Here is a 22,147-nt window from a genome sequence, read left to right on the forward strand (position 1 = left end):
GGGAGGTGTTTCTTTTCTGGTCCAATCTATTTGGAGTTCTGTAGGCTTCTTGTATGTCTATGGGTATCTCTTTTTTTAGGTTAGGGAAGTTTTCTTCTATGATTTTGTTGAAGATATTTACTGGTCCTTTGAGCTGGGAGTCTTCACTCTCTTCTATACCTATTATCCTTAGGTTTGATCTTCTCATTGAGTCCTGGATTTCCTGTATGTTTTGGACCAGTAGCTTTTTCCGCTTTACATTATCTTTGACAGTTGAGTCAATGATTTCTATGGAATCTTCTGCTCCTGAGATTCTCTCTTCCATCTCTTGAATTCTGTTGGTGAGGCTTGTATCTACAGCTCCTTGTCTCTTCTTTTGGTTTTCTATATCCAGGGTTGTTTCCATGTGTTCTTTCTTGATTGCTTCTATTTCCATTTTTAATTCCTTCAACTGTTTGATTGTGTTTTCCTGGAATTCTTTCAGGGATTTTTTCGATTCCTCTCTGTAGGCTTTTACTTGTTTATTAATGTTTTCCTGTGCTTCCCTAAGTGTGTTCATGTCTTTCTTGAAGTCCTCCAGCATCATGATCAAATATGATTTTGTAACTAGATCTTGCTTTTCTGGTGTGTTTGGATATTCCATGTTTGTTTTGGTGGGAGAATTGGGCTCCGATGATGGCATGTAGTCTTGGTTTCTGTTGCTTGGGTTCCTGCGCTTGCCTCTCGCCATCAGATTATCTCTAGTGTTACTTTGTTCTGCTATTTCTGACAGTGGCTAGACTGTCCTATAAGCCTGTGTGACAGGAGTGCTGTAGACCTGTTTTCCTCTCTTTCAGTCAGTTATGGGGACAGAGTGTTCTGCTTTCTGGCGTGTAGTTTTTCCTCGCTACAGGTCTTCAGCTGTTCCTGTGGGCCTGTGTCTTGAGTTCACCAGGCAGCTTTCTTGCAGCAGAAAATTTGGTCTTACCTGTGGTCCCGAGGCTCAGGTTCGCTTGTGGGGTGCTCCCCACGGGCTCTCTGCAGCGGCAGCAACCAGGAATACCTGTGCCGCCCCTTCCGGAAGCTTCAGTGCACCAGGGTTCCAGATGGTCTTTGGCTTTTTCCTCTGGCGTCCGAGATGTGTGTGCAGGGAGCAGTCACTTCTGGTTTCCCAGGCTTGTCTGCCTCTCTGAAGGTTTAGCTCTCCCTCCCACGGGATTTGGGTGCAGAGAACTGTTTATCCGGTCTGTTTCTTTCAGGTTCCGGCGGTGTCTCAGGCACAGGGGTGCTGCCGCTCCTGGGCCCTTCCCCACGGGAGCCCAGAGGCCTTATACAGTTTCCTCTTGGGCCAGGGATGTGGGCAGGGGTGAGCAGAGTTGGTGGTCTCTTCCGCTCTGCAGCTTCAGGAGTGCCCACCTGACCAGGCGGTTGGGTCTCTCTCTCACCGGGTCTGGGACCAGAGAGCTGCTGCGGGCCGGGATCCGCGGGTGTGGGACTTCCGGTAAACACAGAACGTGCCCGGTCCTAGAGAAATTCTGCTTTCCTGTGTCCCAAGCTCACCAGGCAGCTTTCTTGTAGCAGAAAATTTGGTCTTACCTGTGGTCCCGAGGCTCAGGTTCGCTCGTGGGGTGCTCCCCACGGGCTCTCTGCAGCGGCAGCAACCAGGAAGACCTGTGCCGCCCCTTCCTGGAGCTTCAGTGCACCAGGGTTCCAGATGGTCTTTGGCTTTTTCCTCTGGCGTCCGAGATGTGTGTGCAGGGAGCAGTCACTTCTGGTTTCCCAGGCTTGTCTCTCACCGATTTTTGATAAATCTTTAAAAGTACACATATTACAAGAGCCTGCTACTGGGAACTAACTGAATTCACAAAGAAACAGTGTTTCATTTCATTAAAACGTTGCTCTATCTTGAATAACAAGCTTATTGCATGCGATTCCTATTTGGAACCTACTGAATTCACCATTATACTTAGATTCCGTTCCTTAAATTGTTGCTCTATATTGAAAAGCAAACTCATACAAGCATGTCCCTTTGGGAACTCACTGAAATCGCCTAGAAATTTTGATTCCATTCGTGAAAACTTTTCGATATCCCGAACAGTCCACTTATTCCTTTTAGGCCTATTGGGGACTAACTGAATTCACCAAGTTACTGAGATTCGGCTGACCACATTTTGATAAATCTTTAAAAGTACACATATTACAAGAGCCTGCTCCTGGGAAGTAACTGAATTCACAAAGAAACAGTGTTTCAGTTCGTTAAAACGTTGCTCTATCTTAAATAACAAGCTTATTCAATGCGAATCCTATTGGGAACCTACTGAATTCACCATGATACTTAGATTCCGTTCCTTAAAATGTTGCATTATTTTGAAAATCACACTTATGCAAACATGTTCCATTGGAACTCACTGAATTCACCTAGAAATTCTGATTCCATTCATGAATATTTTTCTATATTCCGAACAGTCCACTAATTACTACTGCCGCCTATTTGGAACTAACTGAATTCACAAAGTTAGTCAGATTCGGCTCACCAAATTTTGATAAATCTTTAAAAGTACACATATTACAAGAACAGGCTACTGGGAACTAACTGAATCCACAAAGAAACAGTGTTTCTGTTCGTTCAAACTATGCTCTATCTTTAATAACAAGCTTATTACATGCTAATCCTACTGGGAACCTACTGAATTAACCATGATACTTAGATTCCATTCCTTAAAATGTTGCTCTATATTTAGAGGCACACTCATACAAGCATGTCCCATGGGGAACTCACTGAATTCGCCTAGAAATTTTGATTCCATTCGTGTAAATTTTTCTATAAGCCGAACAATCCACTTATTCCACTTAGGCCTATTGGGGACTAACTGAATTCACCAAGTTACAGAGATTCGGCTCACCAAATTTTGATAAATCTTTAAAAGTACACATATTACAAGAGCAGGCTACTGGGAACTAACTGAATCCACAAAGAAACAGTGTTTCAGTTCGTTCAAACGTTGCCCTATCTAGAATAACAAGCTTATTACATGAAAATCCTACAGGGAACCTACGAATTCACCATGATACTTAGATTCCGTTCCTTAGAATGTTGCTCTATATTTAGGGGCACACTCATACAAGCATGTCCCATGGGGAACTCACTGAATTCGCCTAGAAATTCTGATTCCATTCATGAAAATTTTTTTATATTCCAAACAGTCCACTTATTACTACTGCCGCCTATTGGGAACTAACCGAATTCACAAAGTTACTCAGATTCGGCTAACCAAATTTTGAAAAATCTTTAAAAGTACACATATTACAAGAGCCTGCTACTAGGAACTAACTGAATTCACAAAGAAACAGTGTTTCAGTTTGTCAAAACGTTGCTCTATCATGATAACAGGCTTATTACATGCGAATCCTACTGGGAACCTACTGAATTCACCATGATACTTAGAATCCTTTCCTTAAAATGTTGCTATATATTGAAAAGCAGACTTATACAAGCATGTAACATTGGGAACTCACTGAATTCGCATAGAAATACTGATTCCATTTGTGAAAATTTTTCTATATCCCGAACTGTCCACTTAATACTACTGCGGCCTACTGGGAATTAACCGAATTCACCAAGTAACTCAAATTCGGCTCAGGAAATTTTTATAAATCTTGAAAAGTACACATATTACAAGAGCCTGCTACTGGGAACTAACTGAATTCACAATGAAGGAGTGTTTCAGTTCGGTAAAACGTTGCTCTATCATGAATAACAAGCTCATTACATGCGAATCCTATTGGGAACCTACTGAATTCACCATGATACTTAGATTCTGTTCCTTAAAATGTTGCTATACATTGAAAAGCACACTCATACAAGCATGTCCCATTGGGAACTCACAGAATTCGCCTAGAAATTTTGATTCAATTCCTGAAAATTTTTCTACATCCCGAACAGTCTATTTATTACTACTGCGGCCTATTGGGCATAACCGATTTTTCCACGTTATTGAGATTCGGCTCAGCAAATTTTGATTAATCGTTAAGAGTACACATATTACAAGATCCTGCTAAAGGGAACTAACTGAATTCACACGAAACAGTGTTTCAGTCGTTAAAACGTTGCTCTATCTTGAATAAGAAGCTTATTACATGCGAATCCTATTGGGCACCTACTGAATTCACCATGATACTTAGATTCCGTTCCTTAAAATGTTGCTATATATTGAAAAGCACACTCATACAAGCATGTCCCATTGGGAACTCACTGAATTCACCTAGTAATTCTGACTCCATTCATGAAAATTTTTCTATATCGAACAGTCCACTTATTACTACTGCCGCCTATTGGAAACTAACCGAATTCACAAATTTACTCAGATTCGGCTTACCAAATTTTGATAAATCTTTAAAAGTACACATATTACCAGAGCCTGCTACTGGGAACTAACTGAATTCACAAAGAAACAGTGTTTCAGTTCGTTAAAACGTTGCTCTAACTTGAATATCAAGCTTATTAATTGCGAAACCTATTGGGAACCTACTGAATTCACCATGATACTTACATTCCGTTCCTTATATGTTGCTATATAATGAAAATCACACTCATACAAGCATGTCCCATTGGGAACTCACTGAATTCGCCTAGAAATTTTGATTCCATTCGTGAAAATTTTTCTATATCCCGAGAGTCCACTTATTACTACTGAGGCCTACTGGGAATAAATGAATTCACCACGTTAGTAAGATTGGGTTCACCAAATTTTGATAAATCTTTAAAAGTACACATATTGCAAGACCCTGCTACTGGAAACTGACTGAATTCACAAAGAAACAGTTTTTCAGTTAGTTAAAAGTTTGCTCTATCTTGATTATCATGCTTATACATGCGTATACTATTGGGAACCTACTGAATTCACCATGATACTTAAAAACCGTCCCGAACAATTCACTTATTACTACTGAGGCCTATTGGAAACTAACTGAATACACAAAGTTACTCAGAATCGGCTCTGTCAATTTTGATAAATCTTTAAAAGTACACATATTACAAGAGCCTGCTACTGGGAACTAACTGAATTCACAAAGAAACAGTTTTTCAGGTCGTTAAAACGTTGCTCTATCTTGAAAAACAAGTTATTACATGCGAGTCCTATTGGGCACCTACTGAATTCACCATGATAATTATATTCCGTTCCTTAAAATGTTGCTATATATTGAAAAGCACACTCATACAAGCATGTCCCATTGGGAACTCACTGAATTCGACTAGAAATTTTGATTCCATTCGTGAAAATTTTTCTATATCCTGAAAAGTCCACTTATTTCTAGTGCGGCCTATTGGGAACTAACCGAATTCACCAAGTTACTGAGATACGGCTTACCAAATTTTGATAAATCTTTAAAAGTACACATATTACAAGAGGCTGCTACTGCGAACTTCTGAATTCTCAAAGAAACAGTGTTTAGGTTCGTTAAAAACGTTGCTCTATCTTGAATAACTAGCATATTACATGCGAATCCTATTGGGACCCTAATGAACTCACGATGATACTTAGATTCCCTTCCTTGAAATGTTGCTATATATTGAAAAGCACACTTATGCAAGCATGTCCCATTGGGAACTTACTGAATTCGCCTAAAAATTCTGATTCCATTCATAAAAATTTTTCTATATCCCGAACAGTCCACTTATTACTACTGCGGCCTATTGGGAACTAAACGTTTTACCGATTGACTCAGATACGGCTCAGGAAATTTTGATAAATCTTTGAAAGTACACATATTACAAGAGCAGGATACTGGGAACTAACTCTCTTCACAAAGAAACAGTGTTTAAGTTCGTTAAAACGTTGCTCTATCATGAACAACATGCCTATTACATGCGAATCCTATTGGGAACCTACTGAATTCACCATGATACTTACATTCCGTTCTTTGAAATATTGCTCTATATTGAAAAGCAAACTCATACAAGCATGTATCATTGGGAACTCACTGAATTCGCCTAGAAATTTTGATTCCATTCGTGAAATTTTTTCTATATCCCGAACAGTCCACTTATTACTTGCGGCCTATTGGTAACTAACCGAGTTCACCATGTTACTCAGATTCGGCTCACCAAATTTTGATAAATCGTTAAAAGTACACATATTACAAAGGCAGGCTACTGGGAACTAACTGATTTCACAAACAAACAGTGTTTCAGTTCGTTAAAACGTTGCTCTATCTTGAATAACAAGCCTATTACATGTGAATCCTATTGGGAACCTACGGAATTCACCATAATACTTAGATTCCGTTCCTTAAAATGTTGCTCTATATTGAAAAGCAAACTCATACAAGCATGTCCCATTGGGAACTCACTGAATTCGCCTAGATATTTTGATTCCCTTCGTGAAATTTTTTCTATATCCCGGACAGTCCACTTATTACAACTGTGGCCTATTGGGAACTAACCGAATTCACCATGTTACTCAGAATCGGCTGACCAATTTTTGATAAATCTTTAAAAGTACACATATTACAAGAGCCTGCTACTGGGAACTAACTGAATTCACAAAGAAACAGTGTTTCATTTCATTAAAACGTTGCTCTATCTTGAATAACAAGCTTACTGCATGCGATTCCTATTTGGAACCTACTGAATTCACCATTATACTTAGATTCCGTTCCTTAAATTGTTGCTCTATATTGAAAAGCAAACTCATACAAGCATGTCCCTTTGGGAACTCACTGAAATCGCCTAGAAATTTTGATTCCATTCGTGAAAACTTTTCGATATCCCGAACAGTCCACTTATTCCTTTTAGGCCTATTGGGGACTAACTGAATTCACCAAGTTACTGAGATTCGGCTGACCACATTTTGATAAATCTTTAAAAGTACACATATTACAAGAGCCTGCTCCTGGGAAGTAACTGAATTCACAAAGAAACAGTGTTTCAGTTCGTTAAAACGTTGCTCTATCTTAAATAACAAGCTTATTCAATGCGAATCCTATTGGGAACCTACTGAATTCACCATGATACTCAGATTCCGTTCCTGAAAGTGTTGCATTATTTTGAAAATCACACTTATGCAAACATGTTCCATTGGAACTCACTGAATTCACCTAGAAATTCTGATTCCATTCATGAATATTTTTCTATATTCCGAACAGTCCACTAATTACTACTGCCGCCTATTTGGAACTAACTGAATTCACAAAGTTAGTCAGATTCGGCTCACCAAATTTTGATAAATCTTTAAAAGTACACATATTACAAGAACAGGCTACTGGGAACTAACTGAATCCACAAAGAAACAGTGTTTCTGTTCGTTCAATCTATGCTCTATCTTTAATAACAAGCTTATTACATGCTAATCCTACTGGGAACCTACTGAATTAACCATGATACTTAGATTCCATTCCTTAAAATGTTGCTCTATATTTAGAGGCACACTCATACAAGCATGCCCATGGGGAACTCACTGAATTCGCCTAGAAATTTTGATTCCATTCGTGTAAATTTTTCTATAAGCCGAACAATCCACTTATTCCACTTAGGCCTATTGGGGACTAACTGAATTCACCAAGTTACAGAGATTCGGCTCACCAAATTTTGATAAATCTTTAAAAGTACACATATTACAAGAGCCTGCTACTGGGAACTAACTGAATTCACAAAGAAACAGTTTTTCAGTTCATTAAAACGTTGCTCTATCTTGAAAAACAAGCTTATTACATGCGAATCCTATTGGGAACCTCCTGAATTCACCATGATACTTAGATTCCGTTCCTTAAAATGTTGCTATATATTGAAAAGCGCACTCATACAAGCATGTCCCATTGGGAACTCACTGAATTCGCCTAGAAATTTTGATTCCATTCGTGTAAATTTTTCTATAAGCCGAACAATCCACTTATTCCACTTAGGCCTATTGGGGACTAACTGAATTCACCAAGTTACAGAGATTCGGCCCACCAAATTTTGATAAATCTTTAAAAGTACACATATTACAAGAGCCTGCTACTGGGAACTAACTGAATTCACAAAGAAACAGTTTTTCAGTTCATTAAAACGTTGCTCTATCTTGAAAAACAAGCTTATTACATGCGAATCCTATTGGGAACCTCCTGAATTCACCATGATACTTAGATTCCGTTCCTTAAAATGTTGCTATATATTGAAAAGCGCACTCATACAAGCATGTCCCATTGGGAGCTCACTGAATTCGCCTAGAAATTTTGATTCCATTCTTGAAAATATTTCTATATCCCGAACAGTCTATTCATTACTACTGCGGACTATTGGGCACTAACCGATTTTTCTACGTTATTGAGATTCTGCTCAGCGAATTTTGATTAATCTTTAAAAGTACACATATTACAAGAGCAGGCTACTGGGAACTAACTGAATCCACAAAGAAACAGTGTTTCAGTTCGTTCAAACGTTGCCCTATCTAGAATAACAAGCTTATTACATGAAAATCCTACAGGGAACCTACTGAATTCACCATGATACTTAGATTCCGTTCCTTAGAATGTTGCTCTATATTTAGGGGCACACTCATACAAGCATGTCCCATGGGGAACTCACTGAATTCGCCTAGAAATTCTGATTCCATTCATGAAAATTTTTTTATATTCCAAACAGTCCACTTATTACTACTGCCGCCTATTGGGAACTAACCGAATTCACAAAGTTACTCAGATTCGGCTAACCAAATTTTGAAAAATCTTTAAAAGTACACATATTACAAGAGCCTGCTACTAGGAACTAACTGAATTCACAAAGAAACAGTGTTTCAGTTTGTCAAAACGTTGCTCTATCATGATAACAGGCTTATTACATGCGAATCCTACTGGGAACCTACTGAATTCACCATGATACTTAGAATCCTTTCCTTAAAATGTTGCTATATATTGAAAAGCAGACTTATACAAGCATGTAACATTGGGAACTCACTGAATTCGCATAGAAATACTGATTCCATTTGTGAAAATTTTTCTATATCCCGAACTGTCCACTTAATACTACTGCGGCCTACTGGGAATTAACCGAATTCACCAAGTAACTCAAATTCGGCTCAGGAAATTTTTATAAATCTTGAAAAGTACACATATTACAAGAGCCTGCTACTGGGAACTAACTGAATTCACAATGAAGGAGTGTTTCAGTTCGGTAAAACGTTGCTCTATCATGAATAACAAGCTCATTACATGCGAATCCTATTGGGAACCTACTGAATTCACCATGATACTTAGATTCTGTTCCTTAAAATGTTGCTATACATTGAAAAGCACACTCATACAAGCATGTCCCATTGGGAACTCACAGAATTCGCCTAGAAATTTTGATTCAATTCCTGAAAATTTTTCTACATCCCGAACAGTCTATTTATTACTACTGCGGCCTATTGGGCATAACCGATTTTTCCACGTTATTGAGATTCGGCTCAGCAAATTTTGATTAATCGTTAAGAGTACACATATTACAAGATCCTGCTAAAGGGAACTAACTGAATTCACACGAAACAGTGTTTCAGTCGTTAAAACGTTGCTCTATCTTGAATAACAAGCTTATTACATGCGAATCCTATTGGGCACCTACTGAATTCACCATGATACTTAGATTCCGTTCCTTAAAATGTTGCTATATATTGAAAAGCACACTCATACAAGCATGTCCCATTGGGAACTCACTGAATTCACCTAGTAATTCTGACTCCATTCATGAAAATTTTTCTATATCGAACAGTCCACTTATTACTACTGCCGCCTATTGGAAACTAACCGAATTCACAAATTTACTCAGATTCGGCTTACCAAATTTTGATAAATCTTTAAAAGTACACATATTACCAGAGCCTGCTACTGGGAACTAACTGAATTCACACAGAAACAGTGTTTCAGTTCGTTAAAACGTTGCTCTACCTTGAATAACAAGCTTATTACATCCGAATCCTATTGGGAACCTAGTGAATTCACAATGATACTTACATCCTTTCTTTAAATGTTGCTTTATATTGAAAGGCACACTCATACCAGCATGTCCCATTGGGAACTCACTGAATTCGACTTGAAATTTTGATTCCATTCGTGAAAATTTTTCTATATCCCGAACAGTCCACTTACTATTGCGGTCTATTGGGAACTAACAGAATTCACCAAGTTACTGAGATTCGAGTCACCAAATTTTGATAAATCTTTAAATAACACATATTACAAGAGCCTGCTACTGGGAACTAACTGAATTCACAAAGAAACAGTTTTTCAGGTCGTTAAAACGTTGCTCTATCTTGAAAAACAAGCTTATTACATGCGAGTCCTATGGGGCACCTACTGAATTCACCATGATAATTAGATTCCCTTCCTTCAAATGTTGCTATATATTGAAAAGCACACTCATACAAGCATGTCCCATTGGGAACTCACTGAATTCGCCTAGAAATTTTGATTCCATTCGTGAAAATTTTTCTATATCCCGAACTGTCCACTTATTTCTAGTGCGGCCTATTGGGAACTAACCGAATTCACCAATTTACTGATATACGGCTTACCAAATTTTGATAAATCTTTAAAAGTACACATAATACAAGAGCCTGCTACTGCGAACTTCTGAATTCTCAAAGAAACAGTGTTTAGGTTCGTTAAAAACTTTGCTCTATCTTGAATAACAAGCATATTACATGCGAATCCTATTGGGACCCTAATGAACTCACGATGATACTTAGATTCCCTTCCTTGAAATGTTGCTATATATTGAAAAGCACACTCATACAAGCATGTCCCATTGGGAACTCACTGAATCGCATAGAAATTTTGATTCCATTCGTGAAAAATTTTCTATATCCCGAACAGTCCACTTATTACTACTGCGGCCTATTGGGAACTAACCGAATTCACCAAGTTACTGAGATTCGGCTCACCAAATTTTCATAAATCTTTAAAAGTACACACGTTACAAGAGCCTGCTACTGGTAACTAACTGAGTTCACAAAGAAACAGTGTTTCACAGTCATACAAGCATGTCCCATCATGTCTGTGTACCTAGTTCTATAAGAGAAGACATAATCTGCAACCTTGGAGTCCCTGTCATCAGAGGCTCTGTCTGCTGTAAAGAGGAAGCAGGAAAGCTTGTGGTATTAGTGATCAAAAATAGATCAGGACCTTCTGTCCTATTATTAACGGAAGTCTCTGTCTTAACAAGATCATTCTCAGAATCAAAGAAAAAATAAAGAAAAAACTGCTGACAACAATCTTTCCCATGACCCAGATGCCCATCAGCTTAGAGCCAAGTTTGTAGCAGGGGGCAAGTCCAGGTGCACATCTTCTTGGAGTCTGCCGCACGCAAGCAGGGGGCTTAACCGCGTGTGGTGCGAACCCTCGAACCGGCTCCCACTCAGGCGTCATGTCTGCCCCGGAGCTCGGTTATCTCTGCTGTAGGAGCGGCAGTTCCTCTTTTTTTATTTTTTAAAAGCACCAAATTGAGATCTGCTTGAACCTGGGCAATGGAATCTGTAAAGCATCGGAATATAATTGGGAAGATCATTAGTACAACAACAAGTAGTAAAATCCCAACTCCAATAAAAATAAAATATTGTGTCTAATCGATTGGATTTAATGATTTAACTCCATTCGCAAAGGATCTTGCCAATCCAGAGAGGTCCACTGCATCTACATGTGGCTTATTCATTTTTGTGATTAAGGACGTCAATTCTTGAATATTATAAGAAATGTTATCATCATCCCATATGTCTAGCAAATATGTTTTGGTCCTTTCTCATTTTTCTGTAGCATTATAAGGTAAAGGAGTCACACAAATAAAATCATAATTAGCGTGACAGCGTGTGGCCATCCTAGTCTTAATGTTTGTAACATCTCGTCCTAATTCTAATACTACCTCTTCTAGGGCATTTAATCTAGTTTCTAATTTCAAATCTATAATCTTCTGTTCTGATAATGTAAGGGTAATATTCTTATGGAGATCATTAACAAAAGTGGCAATCTGCATTTCCTTAACCAAAGCAGTAGTAGAAACAGCAAAAGAAGTAACAATAGCTATCAAAGCGGTTATACCTAGAATTAAGGCTGTTACAAATCTTTTTGCCCTAATCAAACCCGTAGCATACCTAATAGTCTGGATGGCAGAATCATCAAACCATGGCTCATCTCCCAAGTCTACCGGTAACAAAACATAAGGAGGTATCCTGACAATCAATATAACAGATCCCGATACAGTGGAATCAATGCAATTAATCAGCTTGCATGATGTACACTTAATACTAAAAATAGATTCAACCTTATCTATGCTAATCAATTGTGGCAATCCTACTAATATTGCATAGGGATAGGTAACACAAGCAGAAACTGAAACAGCATCATAATCAGCAGCTCCTGTTTTCTTCAGCAAAAGTTTCTCACTAGAAGCAACCAGTCGGAACAGTTCTGGATGTTCTATCAGTGGTTTGTTCTGTCTATCAGGGAGGTCTCTGTGGAGTGGCTCCCAGAACCATGTCGGTTCTACCCACCCCGCATCATACCATCTTTTGATCAGTTTTCCAACTGGAGGCACATAGTTCCCATAAGGTTTTGAGTTGGAGGAGAGATAATTGCTCTGATCTTTATCAGGTGAGGACATGGAGAAGTCCCAGAGAAGTCTAGCAGCGCCTAAGGGAGAGAATCTTACCCCATTGTCAGGGAAGGCACATGGAAGCCAGCGCGGGAAAGCATTCTCATCTCCCTCCCAAAGGGCGTCCTTTTTAAATGCTGTTTTGTAATGGGGGTAGCGCGGCGGAAGATTCTTTACTGTGGTATAATATTGTCTTTTTTCTTCTTTATCGCTCACGGTGGTCATTCACAGTTCCCACATACGCCGCCCATTGCCCTTTCCATCTGGTTCGATATTGTCCAAGGTGGGGGTATCTCTGTTAAACACCCTTTTTCCCACTTGAAAACAGCCCACTGGCACCGAAGGGGAGAAAGAGAAGCAAATTGGCAGAAAATCGGACTTTCCCTCAAAATCTACATAACCCGAGCTGTTCTTTAGAAGGTGAAAGTCAGGCAATCCCCCTATCACTAATGTTTGATTGGTTAAAACCTTGATGTGATCCAACACCTCCCACCCTACAGGATGTAATATGGGTGGCTTTGGTAAGTAAGCCCAAAACTTTCCCCTAAAGCTGTGGGCGCACTCATGACTGTAAGCATAGCCACAAACAGCAAGGTTGTCGTTTCCGGAGCATGTGTAGCCTTCAATACTTCCTTTGCCTGAGCTGTCAGGGTTTTAAGCTGTGTCCACGTCGGCGTCTGGCGTGTTTTTGTTTTTGGCTCTAGGCGAGTCGCCTTGATCTTTTTGGCCAGGTTCCGCATTATCTGGCGGTTCGGCCTCTTTCGGCGTGGGGGACGGATGTCCGTTTCCTTTGCCTGGCCTGATGAGTCTGTCTGGGACCCAAATTGGTGATTCGGCATCCTGTGGGAAAACACAAGCATAGCCTCGTCCAGAGGCAATTAGCACATCTGGCCCCTTCCATAGGCCAGTTAATTGGTCTTTCCATCTGACCAGGGGTTTAGGAGCACTCTCCTTCTCCGCCCAATGTCTTTCGGTGGCTGTAAGCCCCTGGTTATCTGTATTTACATGATTCAAAACGAATAGGGAATGGCTAAGCAATTGATGGGGAGTTGTATACTTACCTGTTGACCTTAACTTTTGAATCTGTGCTTTAATATTCTAATGTATACGTTCCACAATGCCTTGCCCTTGTGGGTTGTATGGAATTCCTGTGACATGGGCTATGTTCCACTGTTGATAAAAATGCTCTAAGGTTTTTGGCACATAGGCAGGTGCATTGTCAGTCTTTATTTTCTTCGGGATACCCATGTAAGAGAAACTCTGCACCAGGTGTTGTATTACATCTTTCACTGCCTCTCCCGTTCTGGCAGAGGCAAACACCATGTGTGAGTAGGTGTCCACTGTGACATGGACATAACTCAATTTTCCAAACTCTGATATGTGAGTCACATCCATTTGCCATAAAATGTGAGGTTTTAATCCTCGTGGATTAACTCCCATCTTTAATGTATGTCCCCAATCTGGACAATGAGGACAAGATTTAATTATTTTTCTTGCCTGTTCACGAGGAACTTGAAAATGATATCTAAGTGTAGTAGCATTTTGATGATGTAGATCATGACTCTTTTAGCTGTCTCTACAGCCTGTATGATTTTTGTTAGTGAATCTGTTAAAGCATTTCCTTGGGCTATAGGACCTGGAAGCCCCGAGGGGTCCCTCACGTGCCCTATAAAATATTTATTCTGTCTCTGTTGAATAGATTCTTGTAACTGTTTTAATTTGAGATAAATCTTGGTTCTCGGCGACAGGACTATCGACTCTATTTCCGGAAACAAGTTAAATATATATTTGGAGTCTGTGTAAAGGTTGAAAGCCTGTTTTACTTCTGTAAAAGCTATTAAGACTGTTTTAATTTCAGCCTGTTGAGCTGAATATCTTGAATTCTTCTTAATAATGGAGTCCCTATTTTGTATACACACCACTGATCGTCCATTTGAGGACCCATCAGTGATTATATTGATTCTATCTTCTAATGGAGTTTTAGAATATCCTCTAGGGAAAATCACCTCATTTTCTAATACAAAAGTTAAAACTGGGTCCTGAGGTAAATGGAAAATTATTTTCCCTGTAAAGCCAATTAAGGATATGATCCATTCATCATTTTTTTGTAATAATTGTTCTAGTTGAGCTTTATTATATGGGATGACAATAATATACACATCTCTTCTAAATAATTCCTTAGACCTGTGTCTTCCCTTGATAATCAATTGAGTGCATAGGGTATCATAAGAAACCAAACTTTATGTAAAATATGAGGTAAATGAATCCATTCCAATATCCCATTCTGCCACAGGCAGGCTGTGGGGGTATAATTAGTTTTTAGAATGTACAAGGACCACTCTTCAGCAGGATCCAAGCGTTGGACCCTTGTTAGAGTCAATTTTTCATTTACTTTGTTTAATGCCTCACAGGCCTCAATAGTCAATTGTCTGGTAGATATGGGGTTAGGATCTCCATTAAGTATCTCAAATAATGGTTTTAACTCTCCGGTAGTTATTTTCAAGTAGGGTCTGATCCAATTAATATTACCCAAAAGCTTTTGAAAATCATTTAACGTTCTTAGTCTATCATGTCTTATCTGTAACTTCTGATATGTTATATTATTATCTCTAATATTGGTACCTAAATACTTCAAATTATCATATTTCTGAATTTTCTCCTCAGAGACAATCAAGCCAAATTCCTCCAAAGCATTTACAAGGTCAAATAATTGTTGGTCCACTAAGGCCCTCTGAGGGTGGGCTATCAATATATCATCCATATAATGAATCATATATGAATTTTTACATTTTTTCTTGACGGAAGAAATGGCCTGATCCACAAATTTTTGACATAATGTGGGACTATTTTTTATCCCCTGGGGGAGTACTTTTCACTGATATCGTTGATAGGGTCGTTGGTAATTTGAAGAAGAACACTAAAGGCAAATCTCTTACAATCTTTAGGATGTAACTTTATATTAAAGAAACAATCTTGTAGATCTATAATTATTACCTCCCAGTTCTTGGGGACTGCCACCGGGGATGGCAGTCCAGGCTGGAGGGCCCCCATGTCATGTATGGTGCTTTTAATTGCCCTTAGGTCTTGTAGTAATCTCCATTTACCTGATTTCTTCTTTATAACAAACACCGGAGTGTTCCATGGGCTATTGGTTTCCTCTATGTGTCCTAGCCTCAATTGTTCCTGGACTAACTCCTGTAAAGCCTGTAATTTTTCTTCTTTTAGGGGCCATTGATTGAGCCATACAGGCTGCTCAGATCTCCACGATATTTGATCTGCGAACAGGTTGTCCTCAATGGCCCCCATCAAAAATCCTGTTCTGTTGTGACCAATTTTACCTCCAAGTCTTTCATAATGTCTCTTCCCCAGGGGGTAAATGGTAATGTCGGTATGACATAAGACTGTATGTTACCTGTCTTGTTCTCATGTTCCCAAATCAGAGGCTCACTGCTTCTGGCTATTCCTGAGGCCATGTCTAAGCCCTGTAGGGAATTCTCTGTTTGATGGATGGCCCAATGAGAAGGCCAGTCTTTTCCTGAAATGCATGTCTAATCTGCCCCTGTGTCAAGAAGGCCTACAAACTTTCTACCATTAAGATAAATAGTGAGCATTGGCCTGCTTTCCTTGATTTCTTTGACCCAATGTATGTGGTCAGTAGATCCAAACTCTCCCAGTCCTCTTTCTGACTGGAGCACTGGATTGGGCAGCTTTAAATATGGCAAGAGTAATATCTGGGCGATACGCTCTCCTTGGTGTATGATGACTGTATGTTTGGTTGTTTTAACCATAATTTTTATTTCCCCTTGATAATCTGTATCTATGACTCCTGGAAGGACCTCTAGGCCCTTCTTATAGTTGGAACTTCTTCCTATAAAGAGCCCTGTAACTCCGTCAGGTAGAGTTCCCCTTACTGCTGTAGGGACTAAAACCATCCCTTCTTCCATAGAAATGATGATATCGAACTTGGAAGAGAGATCTAAACCCGCGCTTCCGGGTGTAGCTCAGGAAGGTCATGAATAGTGAATGGAATGCCATCGGGGTTTAACTCCGAGGTTTGACCTTTATTTTTCTCTCTTTGTATGGGGCTGAGAGGCTGCCCCTCATCTAGTTTTTTGTTTCTTCTTCCTTTTTATCTGTAATCAAATTTCTATCCTTGTCATACTTTGATCTACACTCACTTTTCCAATGCCTGCCCTTCTTTTAGCGCGGGCACAGGCCAGGAGGGGGGCGTTTGCCCTCCCCTTGACCTCTTTTGTAATCTTTTTTTAAATGTCCCACTTCTCCACATGAGTAACAAGTGGGGCCAGAGTTGTCCCTAGCATTGTTTCCTCCATATGTTTATTTAACAAAGGCTGAGTATTTCTGTCCTCTCATGGCAGCAGCATAGTCCATCCCCTGTACCACTGTAGGAGAGGCATCTATGCAGGCCTTGACATAGTCCTGTATACTTCCCGTTTTTCTCACTGATCTTATAAGATCCTGGCATAGTGAATTAGCATTTTCCCATGCCAATTGCTTTAAGAGCATTTTAGCCCCTTCTCCTGGGGGCATCATTCTGTGGATAGCTTCCTCCAGTCTAGAGACAAAGGTCTCATAAGATTCCTCATTTCCTTGTTTTATTCCTGCCAAGACAGTCTTTTTTGACCCAGGAGGCGGGATTGCTCTCCAGGCCAAAACAGCGTTGGTAGTAACCTCTTTTAGGATAAACTTGGGTATTTTTACCTGAGAAGCAGGGGCAACAAATGCTCCTGTCCCCAGCATCATCTCTAAAGTTACCTCGGGCCCCCTTTTTCCTGAGGATTTTTGTACAGTTTCTTTGCTCTTGTCTTCATATTCTGTCCTCCAGAGGATATAATCCCCCGGGGAGAGAGTTGCTTTGGCAGTCTGGTGCCAGTCATGCGGAGTTAACCATTGGCTGGCCACCATGTCCACTATCTGTATAGTGTAGGGCGCCGAAGGCCCCATGGTTCGTATTGCAGCTTGTAATTCCTTTAATGTTTTTAGGGGTAATGGTTCTCATGTGGGGGAATCTTCATCATCACTGTCTCCTGTATAGACCACTGGGAAAACGAAGAAAGTGTCACCTTGCTCCCTAGCTTGAGCCATGGCCCCTGCGAAACCCACTGGAGGTAGTAGTTTTCTATGAGCGGCTGGTATTGGGCGTGCTTTAGGTCCCTTGGATCCCTTTTTCACTGTAAAGACCAGATCATCATCATGGTGATATCTAGCTGCCTCCTCTTCTAGATCATCCCAATCCCCTGGGGAGAGGTCATCGTCATCATCCAATCCCAAGAGGTTCATCTTTGAGGGGGTCTTTCTTAACAAGGGGTTTATTAGTTCCATAAGTCTTTTCCCTGACTTCCTTAACCTTAACTTCAGTAACATCATCATAAGGCAAATCATACACTGGTTCCTCAACATCCTTCTCTGATTGTGCCTCAGCTGATAACAAGATCAAATCCGACTGTTCTGCCAAGATTTCCCTCATCTGTAACCATATGGGATATTCCTGTTTAGGAATGGTTTCTTCTCCATGCTTAACGGTGTATCTTCTCATTTCTCTACCTACTTTCTTCTAATCTTCTAGATTAAAATCTCCCTTTTCTGGGAACCAGGGGGAAACCTTCATGAGGAATTGATAAAATTCCACAACACTACTTTCCTTGACTTTGAGGCCTCTTTCTGCCAAGAGACTCTGTAATACTGAGACAAAATTTTTTGTCCCTTTGAGCCCGTTCCTCCCATAATGAGTGACTCAGCCTCACCTACCTCTTCTCCATAGGCGGGACTGCAGTTCCCTTCGGTGAGTCCGTTCCGCTCCTGTAGTGATTCCAGTTCTAAAGCAAGAGGACATAAGAAAAACAGGAAAAGCACAAGAAGACAACAGCATGCACGTGTCCGGGGGTCCCTGTTCGGGCGCCAGCAGCCGCGGTCGGCAATCTTGGAGGTTCCAAGGATCCGCGGGGGGGCACCTGTGGAGGACACGCGTGGAGCGGAGACAGGATGGCGAACAGAGACACAGACACAGAGAGAGTGTGGTCAGCTGTTGTAACTTTACTGAGAGAGCATCAGACATTTATACACAATTTTCATTGTATAACAATCTTGGACCATGGCCAAGGACATTGGATTTTTCTGTAAAAAGGTATAGCTTGCTTTTTTTTTTAGACGAGCCGCAGTCAGCCAGCCTAGTCTAGTTCTCCGTTTGTCACATCAAGGAGGAAGTTTCGGGGGACCGCATGTCTGGCATATCTTACGCCATCATGTCTGTGTACCTAGTTCTATTGCTCTAGTTAACCCTTTGATTCCATCTTTGTTAGTCCTGTAGATGTACATCTAAGGCTTGGGGCAATAATATTGTATGTCCGATCCCTGTCTAAAGTATCTGATGATCTGTGACCTTACCTCCCATTTCTCTTCTTCTGAGAGCACACACCAAGGTGGACGGGCTCTTGTCAATCTTTCTGACCAAGGCAGTGACAAATACCTGACCCTATATCCATCCTTAGTAACCCACCTATCAAAATTCAAATCATATTCTCCAGTATATGGTAATGGAGCATCCGTTGGTCGATGCACATATGGTCCCCTGTAAGTACCTGGTTGTCACCACCTGTTTCTATACTCTGTAAAATTTTCATAGCCGACCCAAATCTCAAGGAATCATTTCTCAACAGTTCTACCAACACCCTAATAGAAGAAGCATCACTATCCTTATAAGTATAATTCTTTGTTAAATCTTTGATTTCCTTATCTATAAGAGAGACATAATCTGCAACCTTGGAGTCCCTGTCATCAGAGGCTCTGTCTGCTGTAAAGAGGAAGCAGGAAAGCTTGTGGTATTAGTGATGAAAAATAGATCAGGACCTTCTGTCCTATTATTAAAGGAAGTCTCTGTGTTACCAAGATCATTCTCAGAATCAAACAAAGAAAAAATAAATAAAAACTGCTGACAACAATCTTTCCTATGACCCAGATGCCCATCAGCCCAGAGCCAAGTTTGTAGCAGGGGGCAAATCCAGGTGCACATCTTCTTGGAGTATACAACATGCAATCAGGGGGCTTAACCACGTGTGGTGCGAACCCTCAAACTGGCTCCCATTCAGTCGTCATGTCTGCCCCGGAGCTCCGTTAACTCTGCTGTAGGCGCGGCACACTGGGAACTCACTGAATTCGCCTAGATGTTGAATCCATTCGTGAAAACGTTTCTATATCCCGAACAGTCTACTTATTACTAATGTGGCCTATTGGGAACTAAGTGAACTTACAAAGTTCCTGAGATTCAGGACACCAAATTTTGATAAATCTTTAAAAGTTCACATATTACAAGAGCCTGCTACTGGGAACTAACTGAATTCACAAAGAAACAGTATTTCAGTTCGTTAAAACGTTGCTCCATTTTGAATAACAAGCTTATTACATGCGAAATCTATTGGGAATCTCTTGAATTCACCATAATACTTAGATTCCGTTCCTTAAAATGTTCCTATATATTGAAAAGCACACTCATACAATCATGTCCCATTGGGAACTCACTGAATTCGCCTAGAAATTTTGTTTCCATTCGTGAAAATTTTTCTATATCACGAAGAGACCACTTATTACTACTGCGGCTTATTGGGATCTAACTACATTCAAAAAGTTATTGAGATTCGGCTCACCAAATTTTGATAAATCTTTAAAAGTACACAATTACAAGAGCCTGCTACTGGGAACTAACTGAATTCACAAAGAAACAGTGTTTCAGTTAGTTAAAACGTTGCTCTATCTTGAATAACAAGCTTATTACATGTGAATCCTATTGGGAACCTACTGAATTCACCATGATACTTAGATTCCGTACCTTAAAATGTTGCTATATATTGAAAAGCACACTCATACAAGCATGTGCCATTGGGAACTCACTGAATTCGCCTAGAAATTTTGATTCCATTCGTGAAAATTTTTCTATATCCCGAACAGTCCACTTATTACTCCTGCGTCCTATTGGGAACTAAGTGAATTCACCAAGTTCCTGAGATTCGGCTCACTGAATTTTGATAAATCTTTAAAAGTACACATATTACAAGAGCCTGCTACTGGGAACTAACTGAATTCACAAAGAAACAGTGTTTCAGTTCGTTAAAACGTTGCTCTGTCTTGAATAACAAGCTTATTACGTCCTATTGGGAACCTATTGAATTCACCATGATATTTAGATTCTGTTCCTTAAAATTTTGCTATATATTGAAAAGCACACACATACAAACATGTCCCATTGGGAACTCACTGAATTCGCCTAGAAATATTGATTAATTCGTGAAAATTTTTCTATATCCCGAACAGTCCACTTATTACTACTGCGGCCTTGGGAACTAACTGAATTCACCAAGTTCCTGAGATTCGGCCACAAAATTTTGATAAATCTTTAAAAGTACACATATTACAAGAGCCTGCTACTGGGAACTAACTGAACTCAAAAAGAAACAGTGTTTCAGTTCGTTAAAACGAGGCTCTATCTTGAATAACTAGCTTATTACATGCGACTCCTATTGGGAACCTACTGAATTCACCATGATACTTAGATTCCGTTCCTTAAAATGTTGCTATATACTGAAAAGCACACTCATACAACCATGTCCCATTGGGAATTCACTGAATTCACCTAGAAATTTTCGTTCCATTCGTGAAAATTCTTTCAATATCCCGAAGAGTCCATTTATGACTACTGCGGCCTATTGGGAACTAAGTGAATTCACAAAGTTACTGAGATTCGACTCACCAAATTTTGATAAATCTTTAAAAGTACACATATTACAAGAGCCTGCTACTGGGAACTAACTGAATTCACAAAGAAACAGTGTTTCAGTTAGTTAAAACGTTGCTGAATCTTGAATAACAAGCTTATTACATGTGAATCCTATTGGGAACCTACTGAATTCACCATGATACTTAGATTCCGTTCCTTAAAATCTTGCTATATATTGAAAAGCACATTCATACAAGCATGTCCCATTGGTAACTCACTGAATTCGCCTAGAAATATTGATTCCAATCGTGAAAATTTTTCTATATCCCGAACAGTCCACTTATTACTACTGCGGCCTATTGGGAAGTAAGTGAACTCACAAAGTTCCTGAGATTCGGGTCACCAAATATTGATAAATCTTTAAAAGTTCAAATATTACAAGAGCCTGCTACTGGGAACTAACTGAATTCACAAAGAAACAGTATTTCAGTTCGTTAAAACGTTGCTCCATTTTGAATAACAAGCTTATTACATGCGAAATCTATTGGGAACCTCCTGAATTCACGATAATACTTAGATTCCGTTCCTTAAAATGTTGCTATATATTGAAAAGCACACTAATACAAACATGTCCCATTGGGAACTCACTGAATTCGCCTAGAAATTTTGTTTGCATTCGTGAAAATTTTTATATATCCCGAAGAGTCCACTTATTACTACTGCGGCTTATTGGGATCTAACTACAATCAAAAAGTTACTGAGATTCGGCTCACCAAATTTTGATAAATCTTTAAAAGTACACAATTACAAGAGACTGCTACTGGGAACTAACTGAATTCACAAAGAAACAGTGTTTCAGT

General features: G+C 39.7%; 1 protein-coding gene and 1 pseudogene across 1 annotated transcript; both read right to left on the bottom strand.

The window, feature by feature from the left end:
• Positions 1–11,710: 11,710 nt before the first annotated feature.
• Positions 11,711–13,398, bottom strand: LOC120099699 (uncharacterized; annotated as a pseudogene).
• Positions 13,399–16,897: 3,499 nt separating this feature from the next.
• On the bottom strand, positions 16,898–17,551 carry LOC134479510 (endogenous retrovirus group K member 5 Gag polyprotein-like). The gene has a single exon (XM_063262814.1). It carries the CDS (start codon positions 17,522–17,524, stop codon positions 16,898–16,900), a length of 627 nt encoding a protein of 208 aa, XP_063118884.1. The 5' UTR covers positions 17,525–17,551.
• Between the last annotated feature and the right edge of the window lie 4,596 nt (positions 17,552–22,147).

Source organism: Rattus norvegicus, chromosome 6 (assembly GCF_036323735.1).
Source record: "Rattus norvegicus strain BN/NHsdMcwi chromosome 6, GRCr8, whole genome shotgun sequence".
Lineage (NCBI taxonomy): Eukaryota > Metazoa > Chordata > Mammalia > Rodentia > Muridae > Rattus > Rattus norvegicus.